This window comes from Cnephaeus nilssonii (genome assembly GCF_951640355.1).
Source record: "Cnephaeus nilssonii genome assembly, chromosome: 4".
In the NCBI taxonomy this organism is placed as follows: domain Eukaryota; kingdom Metazoa; phylum Chordata; class Mammalia; order Chiroptera; family Vespertilionidae; genus Cnephaeus; species Cnephaeus nilssonii.
The window spans coordinates 83,972,252-83,994,887 of record NC_137075.1 but is presented as its reverse complement, the minus strand read 5'-3'; the positions used below and the strand labels follow the sequence as shown (position 1 = coordinate 83,994,887).

At 46.3% G+C, this 22,636-nt stretch overlaps 1 protein-coding gene across 4 annotated transcripts in view; it reads right to left on the bottom strand.

Annotated features, from left to right (window-relative positions):
- The window catches only part of SMOC1 (SPARC related modular calcium binding 1), a 137,386-nt gene that overhangs the window by 57,344 nt on the left and 57,406 nt on the right, over window positions 1-22,636 (bottom strand). For all 4 annotated transcript variants that reach the window (XM_079768697.1, XM_079768694.1, XM_079768695.1 and 1 more), the window contains exons 2-3: window positions 15,390-15,555; window positions 14,132-14,244 (exon numbers count right to left, since the gene is read on the bottom strand). In XM_079768697.1, the coding sequence (XP_079624823.1) occupies window positions 14,132-14,244; window positions 15,390-15,555 (279 nt within the window). The remainder of the gene's footprint in view (window positions 1-14,131; window positions 14,245-15,389; window positions 15,556-22,636) is intronic.

Sequence of the window (22,636 nt, the reverse complement as noted above, 5' to 3'; positions counted from 1 at the left end):
TCCCGACACCTGCACATGGCCACTTGGGTAAGTGATGAATGCAGTTGGTGTCCTGTGGGGTGTGGCCAGGAATTGTTGAGGATGTGGAGCTTCTCTAGCCAAATAACTTTGGAAATACTGGGTCAACTGAAATGAAAAGAGGTCTCGACTGCAGAACGTCTCAGAGCCTTACATCGATCCATGACTTAGCTCTCGGAGGACGAGATCGTTTGCAGCAGTGCCTAACCTTATTCCACTGTGGGGCACATTTCATGGTACTAGTGTTCTCTGAAATTTGCTTTATAATTTTATTTTTAAAAGGCAATATAATGAAGTGCAGGGCCTTGCCGTATTTCTTTGCTTCTCCCAGCCCTACTTTTTTACAGTCCGGGTAGCAGGCTCTCTTGAGATAATTTCCCTCCCTCAAGCCCCACCCCCGTTTTCGTAAGGCTTTCTCAATCTATCTGTGAAGAAATCCAGCTTGAACTGCCCCAGACCTTCACTGACTACCGGGGTCCCCTCTGAGGCACAGCGCCTCCCCGCCTGGTGCGTTTGTTCCCCCGCTCTGTTTCTTTGTGCCTCTTTTGTAAAACAGAACATGTGAACCATCTGCAAAGAGACAGGCTCGGTTCCACATCCTTAGTAGCAACTACCGAACTTGTGATGGAATGTCGACCATCATGTACCTGAACATTTCCCAGTGGGAACGACTTAAACGAAAAGCAGAAGGCGTGCGGATATTTGTCTCTTTGGTGGTCAGAGTATGAGGCTGCCTTTTTATTTTTAATCTGCCAGTCGCTCCAAATCAGTCAGCAGATTCTTTGATTACGCGAATGCACGGTGAACGTTAAGGATCTTGCTGGGTTGGTCCCACTGACCGCTTTGTTTCTGGGCAGCCCCATTTATTTGTCGGCATTGCCTACGGGACCTCTGAGAAACTGTGTTCCAGGGGTGTCCTGGCCCTGGCTGGAAGACCGAGTCTCCAGGCCGGCCGAGGTGGCTACTTGTACCCCCAAAACACCTTTCTCCACCAGAGGCTTGCAGGGGAGCATTGCTTATTGCCTGGAGAGCTTATGAAAACGGATGGCTGGGCCCCACCCACAGAGTTTCTGGGTTCATTAGGTCTGGGGTCAGCCAGGGAATCTCCATTCTAACAAGTTCCCAGGTGATGCCATGGCTGCTGGTCTGGGGACCATCCTTCAAGCATCACTGTTTTAAAGGAAACTTCTCGTGCCACCCTTTCTGGCAATGATCATGAAATACTCAAGAAGCAAGTACAAAGTTTTCTAGGTGGGAATGTGCGAACAAGGAGCCTGTGGCCATCCTTCTTTCCCAAGTTCCTCTATTCCGGTTGTTTTGATGGCATATGGTCTTGTCATTCGCGGACCTGGTGATTGCAGCATTGCGTTGTCTAGTGATTTCACACGCGGAGGAGAGTCTGGAGCGGTGAGAAGGAGCGGGGCAGAGGAAGGGATGGGGGATCCTTTTGGTCTGCCGAGCACGAGCATGTTTTTTTTCTTCAGTTTGGAAAAGGTTATCCAGCAATGACCTCCTCATCTTCAGTCAGGTTTGGCTCAGAAGCAACAAGATGCAGAAAGAAAAACATAGCTTTGGAGCCCAAAGAACTGATCTTGCCTACAAGCTGTGTGACTTTGATAAAGACATATAACCTCTCTGAGCCTATCTATGAAGTAAGGCTAATGGCGCCCACCTTGAAGGTCATTGAGAAGACAAAATGAGACAAGATATACAGGGTGGGGCAAAAGCAGGTTTAGAGTTGTTCCTATGGAATATAATAATTAATACATAACACAAGAATAAACCATGTTGCTACTCACAACTGTAAACCTGCATAGAGCATCTAAAGTAGTGGCAGGTCTAGAGTCTGCTCTCAGCATACCGAGTCCATCCTTTTCCCCTTCCTTTGTGCAGGGAGGGTTGGAGGCTGAAGCTTCAAAGCACAGCTGTTCCTGTGAGCTGCAGACACTGTCCCCTGCTCTCTGCCAGGTCTAGAGAGGGCAGTCTGCGAAGGAATGAGGGATTTTCCTTTTACAGTATTTACCTCATCCTCCAGAATTTAATGGAGGAGATGCAGGAACGAAGATAACCCTTCAATTTCAAATCCTCCTAAATAAGGGATTCTTTGTCAATTGTGTTTTTTATGAGATGATGGTGTAATGTGGCTGCCAACACCATATTAGTTAGAAGTGGTGTGTTTAGAATGAGGCAGTCTATTCTTCCCCAGGCTGATTATGACCACATCCAAAATCGTGTGTCCTGTTTGGGGAAGGACACTCTATATTGAATTCAGAAAAAAAGAGGCCAGAAGAAAAGAAAGACATAAATAAGTCCCTATGACATGGGAATGAGTGATAGAACTAAGGATTTTTCGCCAGGACAAAAAGAAATATTTGTTGGCTAAAAGATAGAATTTCATAGGACATAATGGTGTCTGTCTTCAAATCTTTCTGTGGAAAGTAGGATTTCTGTGGATTCTATAAGTCCCACAGCTAGAACTGAGATCATTTATTGGAAATTACAGGAAGACAGCTCTCAAGTCATTGTAGAGAAGGACTTTCCAACTAAATGGTCCCAAAATACATTATGTATGTTGTCATTGGTGGTGATGAGCTTCCTGTCTCTGGTGGCAATCAAGCAAAAGTTAGATGACTGCTTCTTGAGAAATTGTCAGTGGAACCTGAGCCCTGGGTTGGGGCAGGACAGGGAGAGGAAGGAGAAGATGAACCAGAAACCTCTGAAGTCCCCTTTAACCCAAAAGTTATATGACTCTACAACCCTCTCTAAATTGAACTTTTGCTGCTTAGGAGTAAGGTACAATTAAAAATTAGTACTCAATTTGTCAGTGTTAATACCACACTTTCAAGTATATGATGAAGACCTTTTTTTCCCAAAAAAAAGTATGAATGAACACTGTCCCCCCAACATCTAAAATATATTTAAAACCTGGGTGTTAGGGCTTCAGGGACTCAAAAGCTTTATTTTCTTGACTCATGACCTTCTGTTTGGTGCTTAGAATAGACAAGGTTTTGTAAACAGCAAATATGGTATCTGGTTCATTCACTTTTATTTCCATTTGGGGGGGAGGTCAAATATGTTTTTATGTTTTGAAATGCCCATTAAGAGTCCCTCCTGTGTAGGAGCTTTGCTTAGATCTGAACTGTGAGGGTCTGGCCAGTCCTGGGCCTGCAGGAGTAGGAGCTCTTCCTCATCCCATGTCTGACTTCACTTTTAATTTAACTTTTCTGCCTTCATAACTCCCTCCTGTGTTCCTATTACCTTTCTCTACTTTGACTTGGCAAAAAAAATCTGACCCCTTTAATTTTGCAAAATAGTTTAGTTGACTGACCTGCAGGGACTCCTCCTGGTGTGTTATATGCACACAGAGTGGTGTGGCAATGGCCCTAAGTGTGGGTATTAATGGTTCTGCCTGGAAGGTCCCTGAGTAAGTGCATGCTGTGGGCCTACTGTGTACCTACCCACCTGGTTGAACATTAGCTATTGTCTCATAAAATCCTAAAAAGCGTGTGAGTTACTTCCCAGGAGTCTTTAATTTAAGCTCCTTCCCAATGCACTGGCACTCCCTCCCCACCCCCACGGCACCCCTGCTCAACAGCCTTCAGTCCCTGGTTGCCCATTTCCCAGTTAAGTTCTCTTTGGTTCAGAACTTCCACCTGTGAATTGCTCTACTTGTAAAAAGTTCTTCCCTATTTTGAGTCAGAATCTGAGTCATATATATACTACAGGTCCGGTGCACGAAATTCGTGCAAGGGGCTCGGCCCTCGCAGCCCCAGCTGCCTTGGCTCTCACAGCCCCGGCTTCATCCGAAAGGTAGTCCGGACAGTCATTCTGCTGTTCGGTCTAACTGGCATATTAACTCTTTATTATATAGGATTTTACTCAGTAATCCTGAGTCAGCTCTGAGAGACTATTCAGTAAAAAGCTATTGTCATCCACAGACAAATGTCTGAAGAAAGTGCTCATTTATCCCTTTGGTCTCCAAACAAACCATCTCTGGCTCTTTTGAATATTCCTCATGGGACATAATTTTCCAACCTACTCACCTGAGTCACCCCCTAGCTATGCTATCGCCAATATCACTTTAAAAGATGCAATGCCCACCCGGCTGGTGGGGCTCAGTGGTTGAGCATCGACCCATGAACCAGGAAGTCACTCTTTGACTCCAGGTCAGGGCACATGCCTGGGTTGCAGGCTAGATCCCCAGTAGGGGGCATGCAGGAGGCAGCTGATTGATGATTCTCTCATCATTGATGTTTCTCTCTCTCCCTTCCTGTCTCTGAAATCAATAAAAGAAAAACATACAAAAAATTTTTAAGATGCAATGTCCTTTAGAGAGGCATAGAGAGTAGTGATTAGAACTAAGAACTCTGCAGCCAGGCCCTTGGGTTTGAATCCTGACTTTACTACTTGCAAGCTGGGTGACCCTGGGCATGCTGGGGTCCCATTTTCTCATCTATAAAATGGGGATATAATAGTGTCATAGCTCAAAGAGAGGATTAAATACTGCCTAGGTCATAGTGAGGACTGAAGAAGTTAATATGCGTCAAGCACTTCTAAAACAGCCTGGCGTGTGGTAAGTGCTATATAAATAAGTGTTGTTGTTGTCTAAAAAAAAAATGAACCGCAGAGACGGTGATTGAAGCCCCCCATCACTGAGCCTCCCCGTTCCCATAGGCAGAAGGAAGGCCAGAGAAGCAGGCCTCCATCCTTCCCTCCCTCCCAAGGACACCCCCTCGCAGAGGAGCAGCTGCCATACCATCTAGAGCTTGCTTCTTTCATTTCCCCAACAGACAAGCTATGGGGACAGACTCACCCAGGAATGTGCCCCGCTGGGAGCACCCAGCCTCTGCATGCTTCCTCCAAAGCAAAGGAGGCAGCCAACCTGGGAAAGGATGCGCGGTGGCCATTCAGCTGGAGAAGAGCCATTGAAGAGAGTAGGACTGAGCCGTGGTAGGCAACTCCCGACAGAACACAGTGGAGACAATGTCCTGAGCACACAGCATGCTGTACCCACCCTCATCTTACTGCACATGTCTGCACCTGCTGGGTGACCCACGGGTACCAGCTTTCTCATGGAAAAGAAGATATATGCAGGAGATTAGATAACTCACTTGCTAGACAAGTCCTTTCTGCACTGGATGAATCAGGCCCTGTCCCTGTCACCATTGACAACATTTAAAGTTTGTTTTCACAGCAACATAACTTAGATTGTATATTCACTGCAAATTACGCGTCACCTAGACCACCCACAGGACGGCAAGAAGTAGAGCCCCCTCGAGAAGCCAGCTGCTGGCTGTTGCTCACCAAGGCACAAGCTTCTCCATCTTTTCATACCTTGATGTGCTAAGAACCTTAATGGCCACAGAACTATGTCAGTGGAGGGAGAGGAGTAAGCAGGAGCCCAATGCCTGACGCACTCAGGCACCAATGCATCTCCTCAGGCATCAAAGCTCGCTGTAACCCATGGTTTCTAATTTGAAAAAGAAATCCCTTCCCTACTATATGTTCCAAGAAGAAATATTAGCTTGCCAAAGATAGAGCTCTCTAGTGATTCTAGAGAGTTTCTAACCCCCTCATTTGCACTTTTCTCCCCCCCCCCCTTTTCCTTCCTTGCAAATACCAAACCAAGGACATGGATACTTGTCACAATGCCTAAAACCACAGCACTGGCTTCAGGCTCCTGGGCCCCCATCTCCTCACTCTCCTGGTGATGGCAGCTGGCATTAACCCCACACATGGGTGCAGAACAACACTCACCCCACTGTTCATTTAAAAGAAAATGGCCCTACCTGGTTTGGCTCAGTGGATAGAGCATCAGCCCGTGGACTCAACAGTCCCGGGTTTGATTCTGGTCAAGGGCACATGTCCTGGATGCAGTAGAGGGTGTATAGGAGGCAACCGATCAACAATTCTCTCTAATTATTGATGTTCCTATCTCTCTCTCCCTCTCTGAAATCAATAAAAAAAATTAAGTGTTTAAAAAGGAAGTGGAACTTACTACAAAGCTGTAGTAATAAAGAGAGGGTGGCACTGACATAAGGAGAGACATGTTGATGAATGGGATGGAATTGAAAGTTCAGAAAGAAACTCTCACATGTACAGTCAATGGATTTTCAACAAGGAAGCCATGACAATTTAAGGGGGGAAGGAACATTCTTTTCAACAAGTAGTGCTGGGATTGCTGGATATATACATGCGAAACCTCACACTGTGTACAAATGTGAACTCAAATGGATGATCAACCTAACTATACAAGTGAAAACCATAAAACTCACCTTGGATTAGGGAATGTTTTTTTAGATATGACACCAAGAGCACAAGCAATGTTTTTTAAAAGTAGATAAATTGGGCTTAATTAAAATTAAAACTTTTATGCATTAAAAGACATTATCAAGAAAATGAAAAATTAACTCAATGATGGGGGACAATATTTGTAAACCATATGTCTGATAGGATTCTTGCATCTAGAATATAAAAAGAACTCTTACAACTCAATAAAGATAAATAACTGAATTTTTTAATTGAGCAAAAGATCTAAATAGAAACTTCTCCAAAGAACATATACAAATGACCAAAAAGCACATGAAAAGATGCTCAATATCAATAGTCATTAGGGAAATGCAAAGTAAAAACTCAATGTGATACCATTTCAGCCCGGCCAGTGTGGCTCAGTGGTTGATCATTGGCCTATGAACCAGAAGGTCATGGTTCAATTCCTGGTCAGGGCACATGCCCAGGTTGCAGGCTCAATTCCCAGTAGGGAGTGTGCAGGAAGCAGCCGATCAATGATTCTCTCTCATCATTAATGTTCCTGTATCTCTCTCCCTTTCCCTTCCTCTCGGAAATCAATAAAAACGTATTTTTTAAAAAGAGATACCATTTTACAGCTAACAGGATGGCTATAATAAAGAAGACAGACAATTACAAGTGTTTGCAAAGATGTAAAGTACTTGGAACCCTTATACATTGCATGGGTCAGAGTTTGCCAGCCTCTGTATGGCTCAACTAGCTCTCCCATTTTACAGTTGAGCAGCCTGAAACCTGAAGAGGAAGAAAATTAACGTTTGTCAAACAGCAATTATGTGCTAAATAGAGGGCATTTTTGTGTAAGTTATCACATGCAATATCTAGTTGTTTGGAACAAGAGCAATTCAATGAAAAAAAAAAACACATGAAAAGCAAATAGTAAGATGCCGGATGTTCACATTGTAAACAAAAAAACACCTAATATTTTTATTGAACACTTAACCAAAAAGGAAAAAGAAAAGCAACCACTCGCCCACCAACAGTGGGTCTATTGAACATGATGTCATTGATACATGAAGGATGGGCTTGGATTTTTAACAGTGTGACTGCTTTTTTTAAAATAAAAGTTGGCATTGTACATGCCACAGAAGGCTGAGGGAGCCTAGTGCAGGGTACTGCCCAGTAAAAACATACAGGACTGGCTTTGTTTGGGGGCAGCCATGGGCTGGGGAAGCTCAGAAGACTCCAGCTTATGGATGCAACCAGGGTCTTAGTATTGGAGTGTTCTGAGCCTCTGGACTCTTTTGGGACCTCCAGGCTCATCAAAAATAGGACAAATCCTTTTCACCCTGGGAAGATGCCCAGCAGTCCCGCCTGTCTATGTTTAATCAGCTGAGGCCAACAGAAGCTCACAGTCTAGGCCCGTGGTTGGCAAACTGCGGCTCGCGAGCCACATGCGGCTCTTGGGCCCCTTGAGTGTGGCTCTTCCACAAAATATCACGGCCTGGGCGAGTCTATTTTGAAGAAGTGGCGTTAGAAGAAGTTTAAGTTTAAAAAATTTGGCTCTCAAAAGAAATTTCAATCATTGTACTGTTGATATTTGGCTCTGTTGACTAATGAGTTTGCCGACCACTGGTCTAGGCAAATCACCGATACCTCCCGTACTTGCTGGGGATCTGGAAGAGGGAGGCCCAGATGGTAAACCCAGGTGTTTCCAGGGCAAGCTAGTCACACAACTCAGGCTTGTAGGGGTGACTTCAGGAAGCGCAGTTCTATTCTGTGGGGTTGGGGTGGGGGGTGGGGGGAGGAGCATCAAGGCCTGCTCATAGCTCAAGCCCAGGCACTTAGGAAATAGGCTGTAATTCCCTAGGTTTTGGCAAAGACAACAGTAAGAGCTATAGAATGCTGACAAGGGGGAGCCCACCGTCTTTGCCAAAAAGCCACAACACATTTTCTTTGGGCTTCCAACTTCAGAAGACAGCATTGTGAAGAAGAAAGTACAGCTTCCCAGACCCCTATATGCAAAAAAAAGAAAAGACTTCAGAAAATAAAAGAGTACGTATATGTGTGCATTGGTGGAGGAACAGTGACTAGAACAAGTGAAAATGGGGAGAGCGTTAGTGCCAGAGAGATCTGTATCAAGAAAGACTGTTCCTGGGGCATGGAGCTCAGAGACGGGAAATCTAACACATTTTTTTCATATAAAAGCAACATTATGAATGGAGTTCTATATTCTATAGTATTATTAGAGCTACAATCTATCTACACAAAAACTTAAAATGGCTTGGGAATGTATTTGATAACAACCACTGCTCAACACCATGGAAGGCAGTTTGGTAGCATGCATCAAATGCCTCAAAAAGTGAATGCCCTTTTGACCCAATATTCACCTTCCAAAAATTTAATCCCCAAATTTCCAGGATTTATGGTACATTCGTACAATGAAATACAAGGCAGCCATTTTAAACACGAGGTAGCGTTACATGTAATTAACCTGGAAATAAGTCTACAATATAATTAGTTTAAGAAAGTGTTATATATGATATATGATATTATACCATTTCTTCCCTAAATAATAAATACAAAGAAAATAAGTCTAGAGGGTTATAGACTTCATTGTCCCTATTTCAGGAAGATGAAATCACTGGCTTTACCTTCCTGCCTTATGTGTTTCTGTATTGTCAGAATTTTTTTTTTACAAAGTATATGTAACTTTTCTATTTAGAAAAAAATGTTCTCTCTTTAATTAATTGAGTCCCTAACATACTTACAGATACACATATATAAAATGAAACTTTGCAACACACCATTTTACTAGCCGCATAGTGTGTGGCTATGTCATAATTTGTTTTGTTTAAGCAATTCTCTTTTATTGGATATTTAGTATTTTTGTTTTTTCAATTCTCACCTGAGGATATTTTTCCATTGATTTTTAGAGAGAGTGAAAGAAAGAGGAAAAAATAGAAGAAATATCAATGTGAGAGAAACACATCGATTGGTTGCCGCCTGCACGAGCCCTGACCAGGGCCCGGGCCGAGGAGGAGCCTGCAACCAAGGTACGTGCCCTTGACCTTTCAGTCCGCAGGCTGACACTCTATCCACTGAGCCAAACTGGCTAGGGCTATTATTGGATATTTAGGTTGTTTCTAAATTTTTGCTACTATAAGCAAAACTTAGATGGAAATCCTTGTGGCTAAATATTTGCACTTATTTTTAATTATTTTCTTAGAATAAATTCCTAGAAGTATAATTCCAGGTTCAAGATGTGGGCACAATTAAAAACTTTTGACCCATAATGCAAAGTTATGCCATAAAAAGTCAGTGCCAATTTACTCCCCCAACTGCAATGTGGGGGTCACCTTCTCCCTTCACTCAAGCCTGTTCCAATTTTTACCAAACTGGCAAGCAAAGCGACACATCATTATTTTTATTTGTATTTCTTTCATTACTAAGGAAAATGACATCATTCACTTTCCCTTATTGGCTATCTGTTATGTGTAACCTGTTTGTTAATATCTCTTGCCCACTTTTCTACTAGAATTTTTTTCTTTCTGGTTTGTGAGAGTTCTTTATATAATATTAGTCCTTTGTCACTAAGGCTAATAATATATATCATTTGCTTTTTAGTTTTGCTTCAGATGTGATTTTTTTATGTTCAAAAATTTTTAATTTGTATATATTTTCTTAACAATAAAGTATGTACATTCAGGATTCTAGTTACTGACTTGTAAATTACTGAGCATTTGAAATATAACCAGTTGTACATGTATGATCTCATACACTGGCTACTTTATCATATGTTTTCATCTCTTTTCTGCATGTGAGATCTGTGAAGGCACAGGTCACGACATTTCTTGAATCCCCCACAGCAACCAGCACATAGCTCAGAACATAGCAAAGCTCAAATTGTCTGAAATGAAAAAATATTGTCTGGGATTTGCTTTGAAGCAATCTAATTTGGGGTGGAAGGCAAAAATGGGATAAGATGAAACAGAACTAGCCACATGTCAATCATTGTTGAAGCTGGGTGACGGATACATGGAATTCATTATACTATTATTTCTATTTTTTTATATATTTGAAAATTTCCATAATCAAAAAGATTTTTTTTTTAATGTCTGCTTGACCAGTCGGTCAACAGCATCAGAGAGGGGACTTCTAGAACAACAATGGGAAATAAGTTACATTTATATCAAGGACCTTTCTGTAGCATAAAAAAGTTAAGATCACAGGCCTTGAAACTAGGCAGGCTGGGTGCAAGTCCTTTCTAGGTTAGTGACTTTGAACCAGTTATTCAACCCCTCTGATGCTCATGTTTCCGTTATAAATAAGGGTATTAATAACTACCTCAAAAGGTCCTAATAAAGAATTATGGGTATAAAACTCAGTGCCTAGCACCAAGTAGCACTCAATGAAGAGTTGTCAACATTATTATCCAGTGATGCACAAGCTTGACACGCTCCAGCCACACTTCCTGGTGGTGGTGATCCGATACCTTTCTACTACAGCTCTGGTTTCTGTGAATCAGCTCGGGCATTGGGCAACTGCTTGGCAGAGAACTTGGTAGAACAGATGTCAGGAGCCACGTTCCTGATACCCAGAAGAGAAAATAGATAAGGCCACCACAGAGGACAAAGACCACAGACCCCCGACCTTACTCAGCAGGTCACCAAAGAGCAGTAACTCTATGTTCCAATGATGCAATCAAGAACAAGGGTGATGTTGCCTGGCCAGTGTTGCTCAGTGGTTGATCGTTGACCCATGCACCAAGAGGTCACCAGTTGGATTCCTGCTCAGGGCACATATCCTGGTTGCAGACTTGATCCCCATCACCCAGCTTCAACAGGAGGCAGCTGATTGATGTTTCTCGCTCATCAATGTTTCTATCTCTCTCTCCCTCTCCTTCCCTCTCTCTCTAAAAATCAATAAAAACATTTTTTTTTTGAAATTTTCAACAATAAAACTTAAAAAAAAAAAAGAACAAGGGTGACGAAGCCCTGACAGCAGTGAGCCATTCATAATTTTGACCCAACACTGGCATCACCTGGGGTCCCACTCCCAGAATTTAATTTCATGGTCTGGGATGTGGACTCGGTAGGTATCAAGACTTTAAAAAATCTAATGTGCACCAACCACTCTGCTGTGTGAGCTGGGGTGAAGGGAAGAGGACAAGGGAAAACAAAGAAGAGAACAGAGATCATTGCATCCCACATGAACCCCATTAAAGCCAAGCCAGTCATGTGGTCCCAAGCTGTGTCCCATGCTAGACAAACCTAGTCCCTTTCAAGCCCCTTCCCTCCCCCTCTAAACTTCAAGAGTATGTTACTGTCATAATTCATAGGGCTTACATGTTTTATTAATGCCAAGATACATGCATATCAATGTTATAAAGCAGCATAGCCATAGCTGATCTCTGGGTTTCAGTCTTAAAAAACAAAAAAGTCCAGCTCGGTGCCGGTGGAGGTGGGGGAGGGAGAAAGCAATTTGTCCCTCGCCTTTTGGCAGCCCGTCAGTGCGACTGAAGCTCACTCCAAGAGGCAGCCTTGTTTTGTGAAGTTATTGCAGTGTCTTTGATCAAGGGGAAAAGCACATCCATTTCAATCACTGTAACGGGCCCGGCCGGCTGTCTGGCTGCCTGGCTGCCCACCGGGGTGACCAGCCTTGAGCCTGCAGACACATGGCAGCGCTTACCGTGTCAGACAAATGAGGGGTTCCTGACTGCCTCCCCAACCTCTGCTGAACTTCAGGGGCCTCTCACTTAGCAATTCCGCCCTGACTAATCGGGAAGTTCCTCTCCCCGAAAACACCACCTGGTCCGGCCTGGCCTCGCCCAAACAAAAGCTGGCCAGCAGCTGTCTGTCATGCGGCAGCAAACACTTCAGAACCAGGAGGGCAGGGGTCAACCGCTCTCATAAGCAACACACTGAGAATTACACAAGCCTAGAGAAAAGGGGGGAGGGGGGAAGAGATTTTGCCTCCTTCCTATGACCTTTACCCCATCTCAGCCCCAAACTCAGCGGAGAGAGGTCTGTTTTTCTCCCCGGTATGTGAATCCTCAAATCCATATACAAAGATCGCCTGCATTCTTTCCACTAGAATAAATACTGTAATAAAAAATTGAGGAGAGGGCTAATCAATTTTCAAACTTGGGGAGGTTCAACATAAGGTTTTATTTTCCTTAAGTGACATCATTCATAAAATCTTGGGGAGACATGCGTGCAGAGCCAGAGTAGAGATGGGGATGATGATGATAGCAATGACAGATATTTATACAGCAGTTTATGTGCTTCAAGTGTTTTACACGCATTAACTCATGTAATCTTCAATACGACCTTATGAGGTAAGCTATAGTAATACTTACTGATAGTAATAATAATAGCATAATAATAGATATAATAATTATCACTATGTATAACAATAGAGGTAATCTCCATTTTTCCCCATAAGGATAGTATGACCCAGAAAAGTTCAGTGGCTTGCCTGAGGGGTGGGGGCTGGGAGTCATGCTCAGGCAGTCTGGTACCCTAACCACAGCACTGGGACCGGTGCGCTAACCACAGCACTAGACTGCCTTCTGCCGGTCCACACCTCAGAGTCCCCTTTAAAGCTGCCCGTTCAGAGAACAGCAGAGTGAGAAGGCCTCTGGAGCTAGAGAGAGCTGAGCTTGCATCCCAGTTCCGCCGCTCTGTGCCCGGCTGTGGCTGCATCTTCTGTGAATGGGGATAACAGCACCTACCTCACAGGCCCGGGCTGAGGCGTCAGTGAGAAAATGAGCCAAGGTCCGTTTTAATGCAGTGGCCCCCAGTCCTGGACGAACATTTGAATCCGCTGGGAATTTCTAAAAATACGAGGCCCAACCGCTTCCCCACCACCCCGCCACATTTCCTCCTAAGCGGGTGGTCAGCCTGAAAGCAGCCTTCCCCTGGGCGCAGCCCCGAAAGGAGACCTGAACCCCGTGGGCCCGAAGGCCAGCCCACACCCTTCGCCCCACCGATGCAGAACTGCAGGGGCGGTTGAAACCTCTGACGGCTTCGCTTCCATCCAACTCCGCTCTCTTCCACAGGGAAAGTCGAGGCACCAGGACCATCCCCAACCCCCCGGCTGGCTCACCCCTGCCCAGTGGCCTTCCCCACCGTCATGGACAGTGCCTTCATCCAGCCGCCTCCCGCCCCACCTCCAGCCTAACGGCTTATGAAGGAGTTACCTGCTGTCCTATTGTCCCCTGCTGCCTGTTTTAGAAATAGTCTGAGCCAACATCAACACGGCCAGCGTTACTTTTACACAAAGCTCTGGCCAGAGCAGGATGAGAGGCGGGCCTGCCTGAAAAGAAACTTTAAAATCTGTGTGCACACAGACACATGAGTGTATGCACGCGTGTACGCATGCAGGCACCACACACTCACATACACACACACACCACGTACTCCAAGCACCACAGTACACCTTGTACTCCAAGGGGTCCCTGCCTCATTGGGGGACTTGGGGGCAGGCAGCGGGGGAGCAGAGAGCGGTAGCAATAAATAGTGAAGGGAATACCAGGGTTGCCCATGGATACTGGCAAGGATAAGAAAAAATAATCAGCCTCCATTTGACAGAAGAGAAAAATGGAGAGGGCCAGCAGGGAGGACGGGAACCAAGCAATGCCAGTTTCCTGGCTCGGAGTGGCACACGCCTTCTCAGCGCCCACTGCCAGCTGGCAAGGGGCAGCGTGGAGGGTCCAGGAGGGGGAACGTAGGCACCAGAAGGTAGCACAGAGGGTGTCAAAGAGCCCTCAGCTGTTTCCCAGAGAGCCAAGGCTCGGGGCGGCCCTCCCGTGCCTGGCACCTCCTCTCGGCCCCCGGCCAGAGAGACTGGGCCAAGGCCTCACCTGGGTGAAGGAGCCATCCTCGCTGCATTCCGGGACAAACACCGCCTCCTGGGGCTTCTTGGCTTGCTCCAGGGCCTGAGCCCGCTCCAGGCGACACTTGCTCTGGCCAGCGTCTAGAAGAGGAGAGGAGTGAGCAGATGTCACACTTCCCTTGGATTCCGCGCAGGCGCCACGCAAGCTCATGGCTGCCCGGCCTGGGAGCCTGAGGACCCCGAGGGATCTCTCGCATCCATCCTCACCACAGTCCGGCGGGAGCCCCCACGGGACCGGCTCCGCTAATGGCAGGCAGGGCCAGTGAGTGCACGGGCTCATCCTCGTCAGTGTTCTTCTTAGAAAAGTGGGGGTTGTATTTATACCACATTCTACTTATTTTTTTCTTCCAAGTACCCCCCAAAACTTGTTCCACTCCTCTTATTTTTCACTGGGTTTATTAAAAAACATGCAAGCCCACGGGGCCTCCAAGATGTTTTCTAGTTCAAGAATGGCAAGCACTTTCTTCGGGAAATCAGAGGCCCGAGAGGCCCGCTTCGCCTCCCGCAATTCCTATAATGGCTCCAAGCAGCCCAGAATCACAAATCCAAATATCTGCAGGGGGTAGGAAAGTGACATCAACTAGAGAAGCGTTCCGCTTGGAGACACCATAGGGGGTGCTGAGGACTGTGACAAATCGGAGAGCAGGTTCCCCTTTACAGGAGGTAGCTGCTACTCAGCTCTAGCTGCGTGTTGCCTGGTGGGAGGGAACACAAACATAATATTCCCAGAGCTTCCAATTTTTTATGAGAAGTCCAAAAATCCAGATTTTGATGTTGAATCTCCTAATTTTTAAATGTTGTCTCAAATGTTTTTAATATTTTTAAACAGGTGAGCAGACCAAAAAAAACACCAGATCTCTTGGCCAACAATTTGGAACCCCTGTTCAGAAGCCAGCAATAATGTCTTGCTATTTTAAGCATCTCCATTTATAAAATAAAAATAAATAGCCCTAGCCACACAGCATTACATCCCTCTAAGCCCGAGCCTGGCGACAGTATTTCAAAGACAGAAAAGTGCTCGTTTCTTCAGGTAGAGCCGTTCACTTCATATTCCCTGGTAGAAAGGGTAGGGGGATAGGATAGCAGACCAAATAAATAGACTCGTTCTGAGATCCCCAACTCCCCCCCCCCCCCCCGCCTCCACCCCCTGCTAAGGAGTGTACCATGCAGGAAGCTATGGTGCCCAAGCACCTCTCCTCAACTGGGCAGAGATGTACACAACTCACCTTTGCATCTGCCTCGATGTACCACACCCAGGGCTGGGTCTCTGCACTTGGCTCGCTGGTACTCACACATGGACTCATAGGACCGGCCGTCGGAGGCACAGATGGGTTTGGGCTGAGTCCTAGAGCAGTGGAGGTTGCACTGAGGGTCACGGTCACTTATGAGAAACTAGATTGGAAAAAGTGAAAGGGTATAGAGGTTACTCTTGCAAGAAAATTGGGGGCGAGCCCATGACTTACAATACTGATTTACTTAGCAAGTCCAGAATAAACCCAAAGTTATTACTAGTAAACCCTGGATGTGGAAGGGAACTGAGCAGCCACAAAGTCTCACCAAGGAAGGCACCTGTGCTGGGTAATTCCCCGGCAGGATCTATCTCATCAATCCTCACAACAACCCTATGAAATAGAAAACGTCTATTTTGTAGATAAGGAAACGGAAGCTAAGAGAGAGGTAACTTGCCCAGAGTTACAGAGCTGTAAGTGGTGCATTTGTTTGGCCAGAAGTCAAATCAAAGCTTTTCGCACTGGGACATTCAGCCTTCCCATCCATGCTGGTCACAAGTCCTCTCTTTTGGTACTTCCCCAAATTAGGAACTCCCTAGCAATCTCTAAACTCCATCTTTGGATAGTTTTGTTTATTAGAAAGTAATATTGAGCCCCAAATCGATTACTCTTTCATTTTGGCCCACTGCTCTCTGGCAGAATACAAGCTAAATGATTTTCTATGAGTAAGGGAGTTCCTGATTTTAAACCTAACAATAATAATCAGCTTGGAAAATGCCGAGTCAAACAGGTTTCTTTCGGACTCCTCAGACACCTTGGATACATTCTCATGCATTGTGAATCTCCAAGAGATAACAGTAAATTAAAGATTGCTGCAAATTATTTGCTGCTCTTCCCATTGAGCTGTGGAGTCTAATTCCCTCCCCGTGAATCTGGACTGGCCTCACTAACTTACCTACCCAATAAAATGCTGTGGCAGTGATGTTTGGGGATTTCCAAGCAAGTTCATACAAAGTCTTACCGCTTCCTCCCAGGCCTCTTACAACACTCACTCTGGAGGAAACCAGCTGCCATGTAAGAAGCCTAACAACCCTGAGACAGCCATGCTATGAGGAAGCCCAAGCTACCATGTGGTGAAACCATGTGCAGGGAGAAATCCCCAGACAACCCAGGCCTGGAGACATGTGAGTGAAGCAACTTCTGATGAGTCTACCCCCAGTTACTGTCTGATTGCACCTAAAAGAGATGAAAGGAAGTAACTGCGTGAGAGACCCCAAGTGAGAACTGCCCAGCTGATCCCCATCAACCCACAGTACTGTGAGAGATAATAATAATAAATTGTTGTTTTAGCCATTAAGTTTAGTGGTAGTTTGTTCCATAGCAATAGATAACCAGGAAGGGGCATTTATGATGATGCATCTCCCAAACTTATTCAACCGTGAACACCTTTATCAGTGAACCCCTGTTAACAGGAGGCCATACAATCCACGAGCTTCTTTTGAACAGCCCATAATTCTACAGCATGGGCCTTGAGAGCTGGGTCTCCTCTCATCCACCTTCATACAGCAGAGCTCTGGGCACACTGAAGGCTCTTCATCAGTGTGGAGCGAGAGAATGGGTATCCCACAATGCATAGCAATGTCATGAGCACACAACTGGCTGCAGTGGTGCTAGGGTTGACTGAATGATCACACCAAGATCACAGGGTACAGGGAAGGTGTGAACACAACCCCTGTTTCAGGTATATCTGCAGGCCCTCTGAGTGAAGCAAAAAGATGAGAACTCGCTGACCCTTTTTCAGAACAGCAGAGGGAGGTCCGGAGGCAGTGCCATTTCTTCGAGGGAGCACTGGAAACAGACGCCCCCTACTGGAAAGATTCCAAGAGAGCCCAAGCCCGTCCATGAAGGCACCAACTGCATCCCAGCTGCAAAACCAGTCCCTCCCACCCCAACCCACACCCCGACCTCCTGCCTGGTGCTGGCTGCTCAGCACAGGGAGGAAGAGCTGAGGGCTGACAGCACCGCACAGGCTTCGTCAGGTGGACGTGCATCGTGGCTCTCCCTTCGGAGACCCTGAGCTCCACACTCACAGGTTCAACCTAAGTCTTGCCCAGAGCCCTAAAGGAAATGTCCTGAGAGTGTTTCATGATAGAGCCTAGTGCTCCAGGATAAAGACCAATAATATATCGAGTCACATCCAGAGGAAGCCTGCCGCCTCCCAGGCAGGCACACAGAGGAGGGATGAGCTGATAGGACAGCAGGAGGGGGCTCACGGCCCCCAGCCTCAATTCCCCTCTTAAAACCTGAGGTGTCCCACTGCCCGTGGGGACCTTCACATGCTTTTCTGCCCTGTAGAAATCTAACCTCGAGGCCCCGCTCTGGCCTCAGCACTTCCCGTTCTGTCCCCTCCTTGCTGGCTGCTGGTCAGGCATCGGCCTGCGTTTTCCCCAGAGGAGCCACACCGGTTCCACCTCCAGGCCATCGGACACACTGCTCCTGCTCCCCTCTCCCCCACCCCTGCTTCAGACCTCAGCTCACGTCACCTCCTCTGGGAGGCCTTCCCTAGCTCTCACAGGTGAGGATGGTCCCCCTGTAATAACCTCTCACACCCCACTTTTCCTTCATGGCTCTTAACACGGTTTGTGTGAAGCATTGATTGTGTGCTTTGACGAACAGTGGAAACACCAACTCAGAGCCCCACATGACAAGGATACTGTCTATTCTGCCTGTGAACGCATCCCCATCATCGGAGCCTTCTGGGCACGCCATTCTTGTGCGAAGAAGCATCCCTGCCATGGCATTTCCCACGCAGCATTAGCTCAGAACCAGCTGGTGCAGGTGACAGGCCTGGCCTCCCAGGCTCCTGCCCCCCGGGGATCCCTGGGCCTCTTCTCCACCCTCACGCTCTGAGCTTTCCCCTCCCTCCCGAGTTACACGGTGGGCAGCAGTGGGCATAGCTTCCTGCCTTGGCTCCACCCCAGAACTTAAGTTATCTTGAGGCTGAGAGGTGTGTCTCTCCCACCCCGACCCCAGCCCCTCTGCCACTATAGCCCCCAGCTTCCAACCAACTGTGTACCAGGGAAAGCGTGGGACCCAAAGGTCCAGCTGAACACGGCACAGGACACAGGAGGCTGCAAACAGCAAAGCTGGCCTCCCATCCTCCCTCAGGATGGCTCCCTGAGTCCCATTCCTAATCTGTCTGCCACCTAGAATGCAGCCAGACCTGGCTCCGTCATTCTCCCTGGTGAGCAGCAGACGCCGGGCCAGACGGCAGGATCCATGTCCTCACGCGCAAGGCTGGCCAAGAGCAGGTTAGGGCACTGCTGTCGTCACACCACTCGCTCCTTGTCCATGGAAGTCAGGACTACTTACGTGAAATAACGCACTGATTCTTAAGACCTATTTGTTAGGTTATTTTGCCATGTGAATCAGCAGGAGCCGAGGAACAACATGCCCTCTGTTTTCATGATCACACGAGGACGGAAATATATGTACCTTCCAACGCCTGGGAAAACCAAGGGACCCATCCTTAGTCACAGGGATCTGGTAGCCAGACCTGAAGTCTGAAGAGTAATTCTAATAAAAGCTGATAATTATATATTACTTATAATACGCTAACAATTTAATCTTCATAATCACCCTCTGAGGCAGGGTATGTTATGATCTTCATTTTACAGATAAAAAACTAAAGCCCAGAGGAATTAGGCAACTTCTCCAAGATTACACAGTATGTCCATGTCCATGCTGGGGTTGATACCCAAGGCCTGGCTCCAGAACCAGTCTTCTAACCACTAACCCACACTGCCTTTCATTATGACAAAGTAACACTGCTAAAAACAACTCTGGCCCAATTGCAAAACTGATTCACAAAATCAAAAACTGTTCGTCAAGAACCTACTTTGTGCCAGACCCTAACCTGAAGATCCAGATAGGACAGCCCTGCCCACTTTAAGCCTAGTGTGAGAAGCTCCTCATAGGGGTCTTGTTCACCTTAAAAACAAACAAATAGGAATAAAAAAAGACAGTTTCTCTTCATACTCCAGGAGGTTACCCTGTTGTCTCCTCCTCAGTTCACAGGGGATGACAGCTACAGGCGTCACCATGGCATTGAACTACAGGCCATAAATTTGGTTTGGAAACGGCCTTCTCTGGGCCAAAATAGGCGCCACATAGACGCCAGAAACCAGCTTAATAACTAGGGGAACTCTCTGTCTACAGCAGACAGGTCAAAGAGCTTCAGAAGAAGCCCCACCTGCCTCACACATGGACATCCTTCCGGCTTCAGAAGTGCTCCCAAAAGGTCCCAGCTGGAAATTACTGATCCCTGAGGCCAAGTGAAAAAGTTCCGGGACAGCACAGGGCCCTTGCTAAAGACCATCTTCAATCAACTGTGGTGTCTTGTTTTCGTCTGTTTTAGGAACTGTGTGTGTTTGTGATTGTTTAAAAAAAAAAGCAATGAGTTCTATAAAATCGAGTTTGGGTAGGATGACGATGCCCTCATAGTTATCCTATCAAAACCTCCAGGGCCCCAGGGGGATTATGTGGGTCCACAAACACTACTTATTTAGCCACCCATTCATCTACTTTTGTACTCAACAAGAGAGTACTGTGAAGAGCCCAGCACTGCAGGAGGCGTGGGGAGCAGACCAAAACCAACATAGTCCTGCCCTCAATAAGCTTGCACTCTAGGGCAGACACACAAGCAAGACGACATGGCAAGGGAACAGGACACTGAAGGACAAGAGAGGATTTAGTCCTAGGGTCTCTGCAATGCTACAAAGCCACACAGTCCTCAGAACTTCCTGCGGGGATGGCCATGTCCTACATCTGGGCTGTCCATATGGTAGCCACAAACCACACATGGCCATTAAGAACTAAACTGTGGCTACTGCAACCCAGGGACTAAATTCTTAGTTGCATTTAATTTTAGTTAACTTAAATTTGCATAGCCATATGTGGCTAGTGGCTACCATATTCAAGAGCACAGTTCGAGAGGGGAGGGGAGATAGATCCATCCTCACTGGAATTTCAGATTGGATTGAGGGGTCAGAGCGGGAGGAGGAAGAAGCAGATCCTGATGATAATTTCCACATTCTGAAACTGGACATGAAATCAGTTCATTGCTATGGGTCAACAGCAGGACAGCCCAGGAGTTCATCACAGTCCACCTGAAGCCACAAGGTAGATGTTTCCCTCTCTTCTGCAGGACCCAGGAGGTACGGGCTAGAAGTCTCCAGCACCAGCCTGTGGCGTGGGTCAGTCCTCTCAGCACACAGACAAAACTCAGTCTGAGTCACCCTGCCGAGACCTGAGCCTCCGAGCCACAGAAGTCTGCTGTGGGCTCAAAAGCAACTGCAGTTGGTGGAAATTTTTGGTGTTGGGCAGAGGTGAGCTGTCTCCCCAGTGAGGCAAACGCTGAGCCATCTCCCTCTGGGGGAAAATGGTATTTTCATTAAAATCCTCACATACATTCCCTTCCCTCTTCCTAACCAAAAGACAACAAAAACAAAATAATTATGTTAAACATGATTGCGTAATAAGGAAACCAAACAAAAGGGGCTGGGACTACTGTGCATTTGCAAGCTTCTCCCGCCCTCTCTCCTGGGGGAGTGAATGATTCCAAAGCAAACACACATTTTGTGGTCTGCTCACATTTGTAAAGTAGGACAAGCACTTGAAATACATATAAATAATCCATCCTTCCTACTGGAGTAGCAAGCTACCGATGGGGGCATCCTTCACCATAGAAAAGATGGGGATAAAGGAAATCAATGTTAGGCCAACAATCCCTTCTGTCTGAAAGGCACACACGCCAGTCTGGGCCCTGCAGCCTCCAGCAGAGCAGAATGCAAACCCTGCCACAGCTTTTGCTCAGAGAGACCACTCCAGTACCACACGCTGTGTTAGGTTTGACTGACTGCCAAGTTTCCATGACAATGTAGGGAACAACAAAGGCAGCCTAAGGTTCCATCTGGGAGATGTTTGATTCTTTGCAGGATGGAGTTGGTTTCACGGTCTTCACTTCCACCTGTACCATGCTGACTTAACCTGTATCTAAAATTCTACACAGGCATTTTTCTGGTAAGATGCGCTATCTCTGCATGTTTCCCAGGTGTAGAAACCATAATAAGCAACTGGGGCCATGGCCCATCACTGTGAGACAGCCACCATTTGGAGTAGCAAGTAGTCTTCCTCTTTATGATATCAGACTCAAAAACCACAGGCCAAACTCAACTAATTTGAGGGGTTTTTGTTAGTAAACTCATATATAACACAGCTTCAGGGACTCACTTAGCTATTGCTGCAAAACAAACCAACCCTAAACGTAGTGGTGTCAAACAACGATTTATGATTTCTCTCAATTCTACAGGTTGGCTGGGCTCAGCTGGGAGCTTCTTCGGCTCCGCGTGGTGTCTGCTGAGGTTACACTTGGCTGCATTCAGTTGGGAGCTTGGCTGGGGCTGAAACATCCACGAAGACTTCACCCTCTGGCTCAGTTGGGGTGGTGGAAATGGCTGGGGGTCTGGCAGGGCCTCTCTCTCCAGCTGGCTTCCCTCTTAGCCATGATGACTTTATTCAGTCCTTTATCTCTTGCCGAGATGTTTGACTCTTTGCCCCCAACCTTTCTTCCTCAGTCAAGTTCAGATTCCATACAACCACCGAGGTTACCATCCTAAAAAGCAAATGCTTTCATGTTTTAAACACCACCACTAGCTTCCTTGAACTTGCAGCTGCATTGTGCTCATACTTCTATCAAAGCCTCAATGTACATTATCATTCATATGTTTACATGTCTAGGAAAGACTCTCTTATTCCTCTTTCTATACACAGGGCCTCACCCTGCCTGATCAACAGCAGTAGTTCAATACCTATTTGAAGAATGAATGGGTGACTATCAAACCTTACCTAACATATATCCTAGATAAGAAACTCCTTCTTTTTTTAATCACTTACTATGAAAAGAGATATTCTTTGTCCAAATACCACCAAAAGCTTAAAGCTCTCAAACGCAGTAAGGAAATCAGGTTGTTCCTTTTTTCCTTTCAAGAAACATCTATTAGATAAGGAAAACCATAAACACCATATTTTTCCCTTGAAGTAGAGCCATTGAAGAGAATGTACCAAAGTGGCTGAGACAGTATCCATATACCATGCACGTCGTCACTAAGTCACCATGGAATTCCCTCCCGAGAAGGCTGGCTTAGCCTGAGAGCTGCCTCCCACATCCCTGCAGGGAGCCCTCC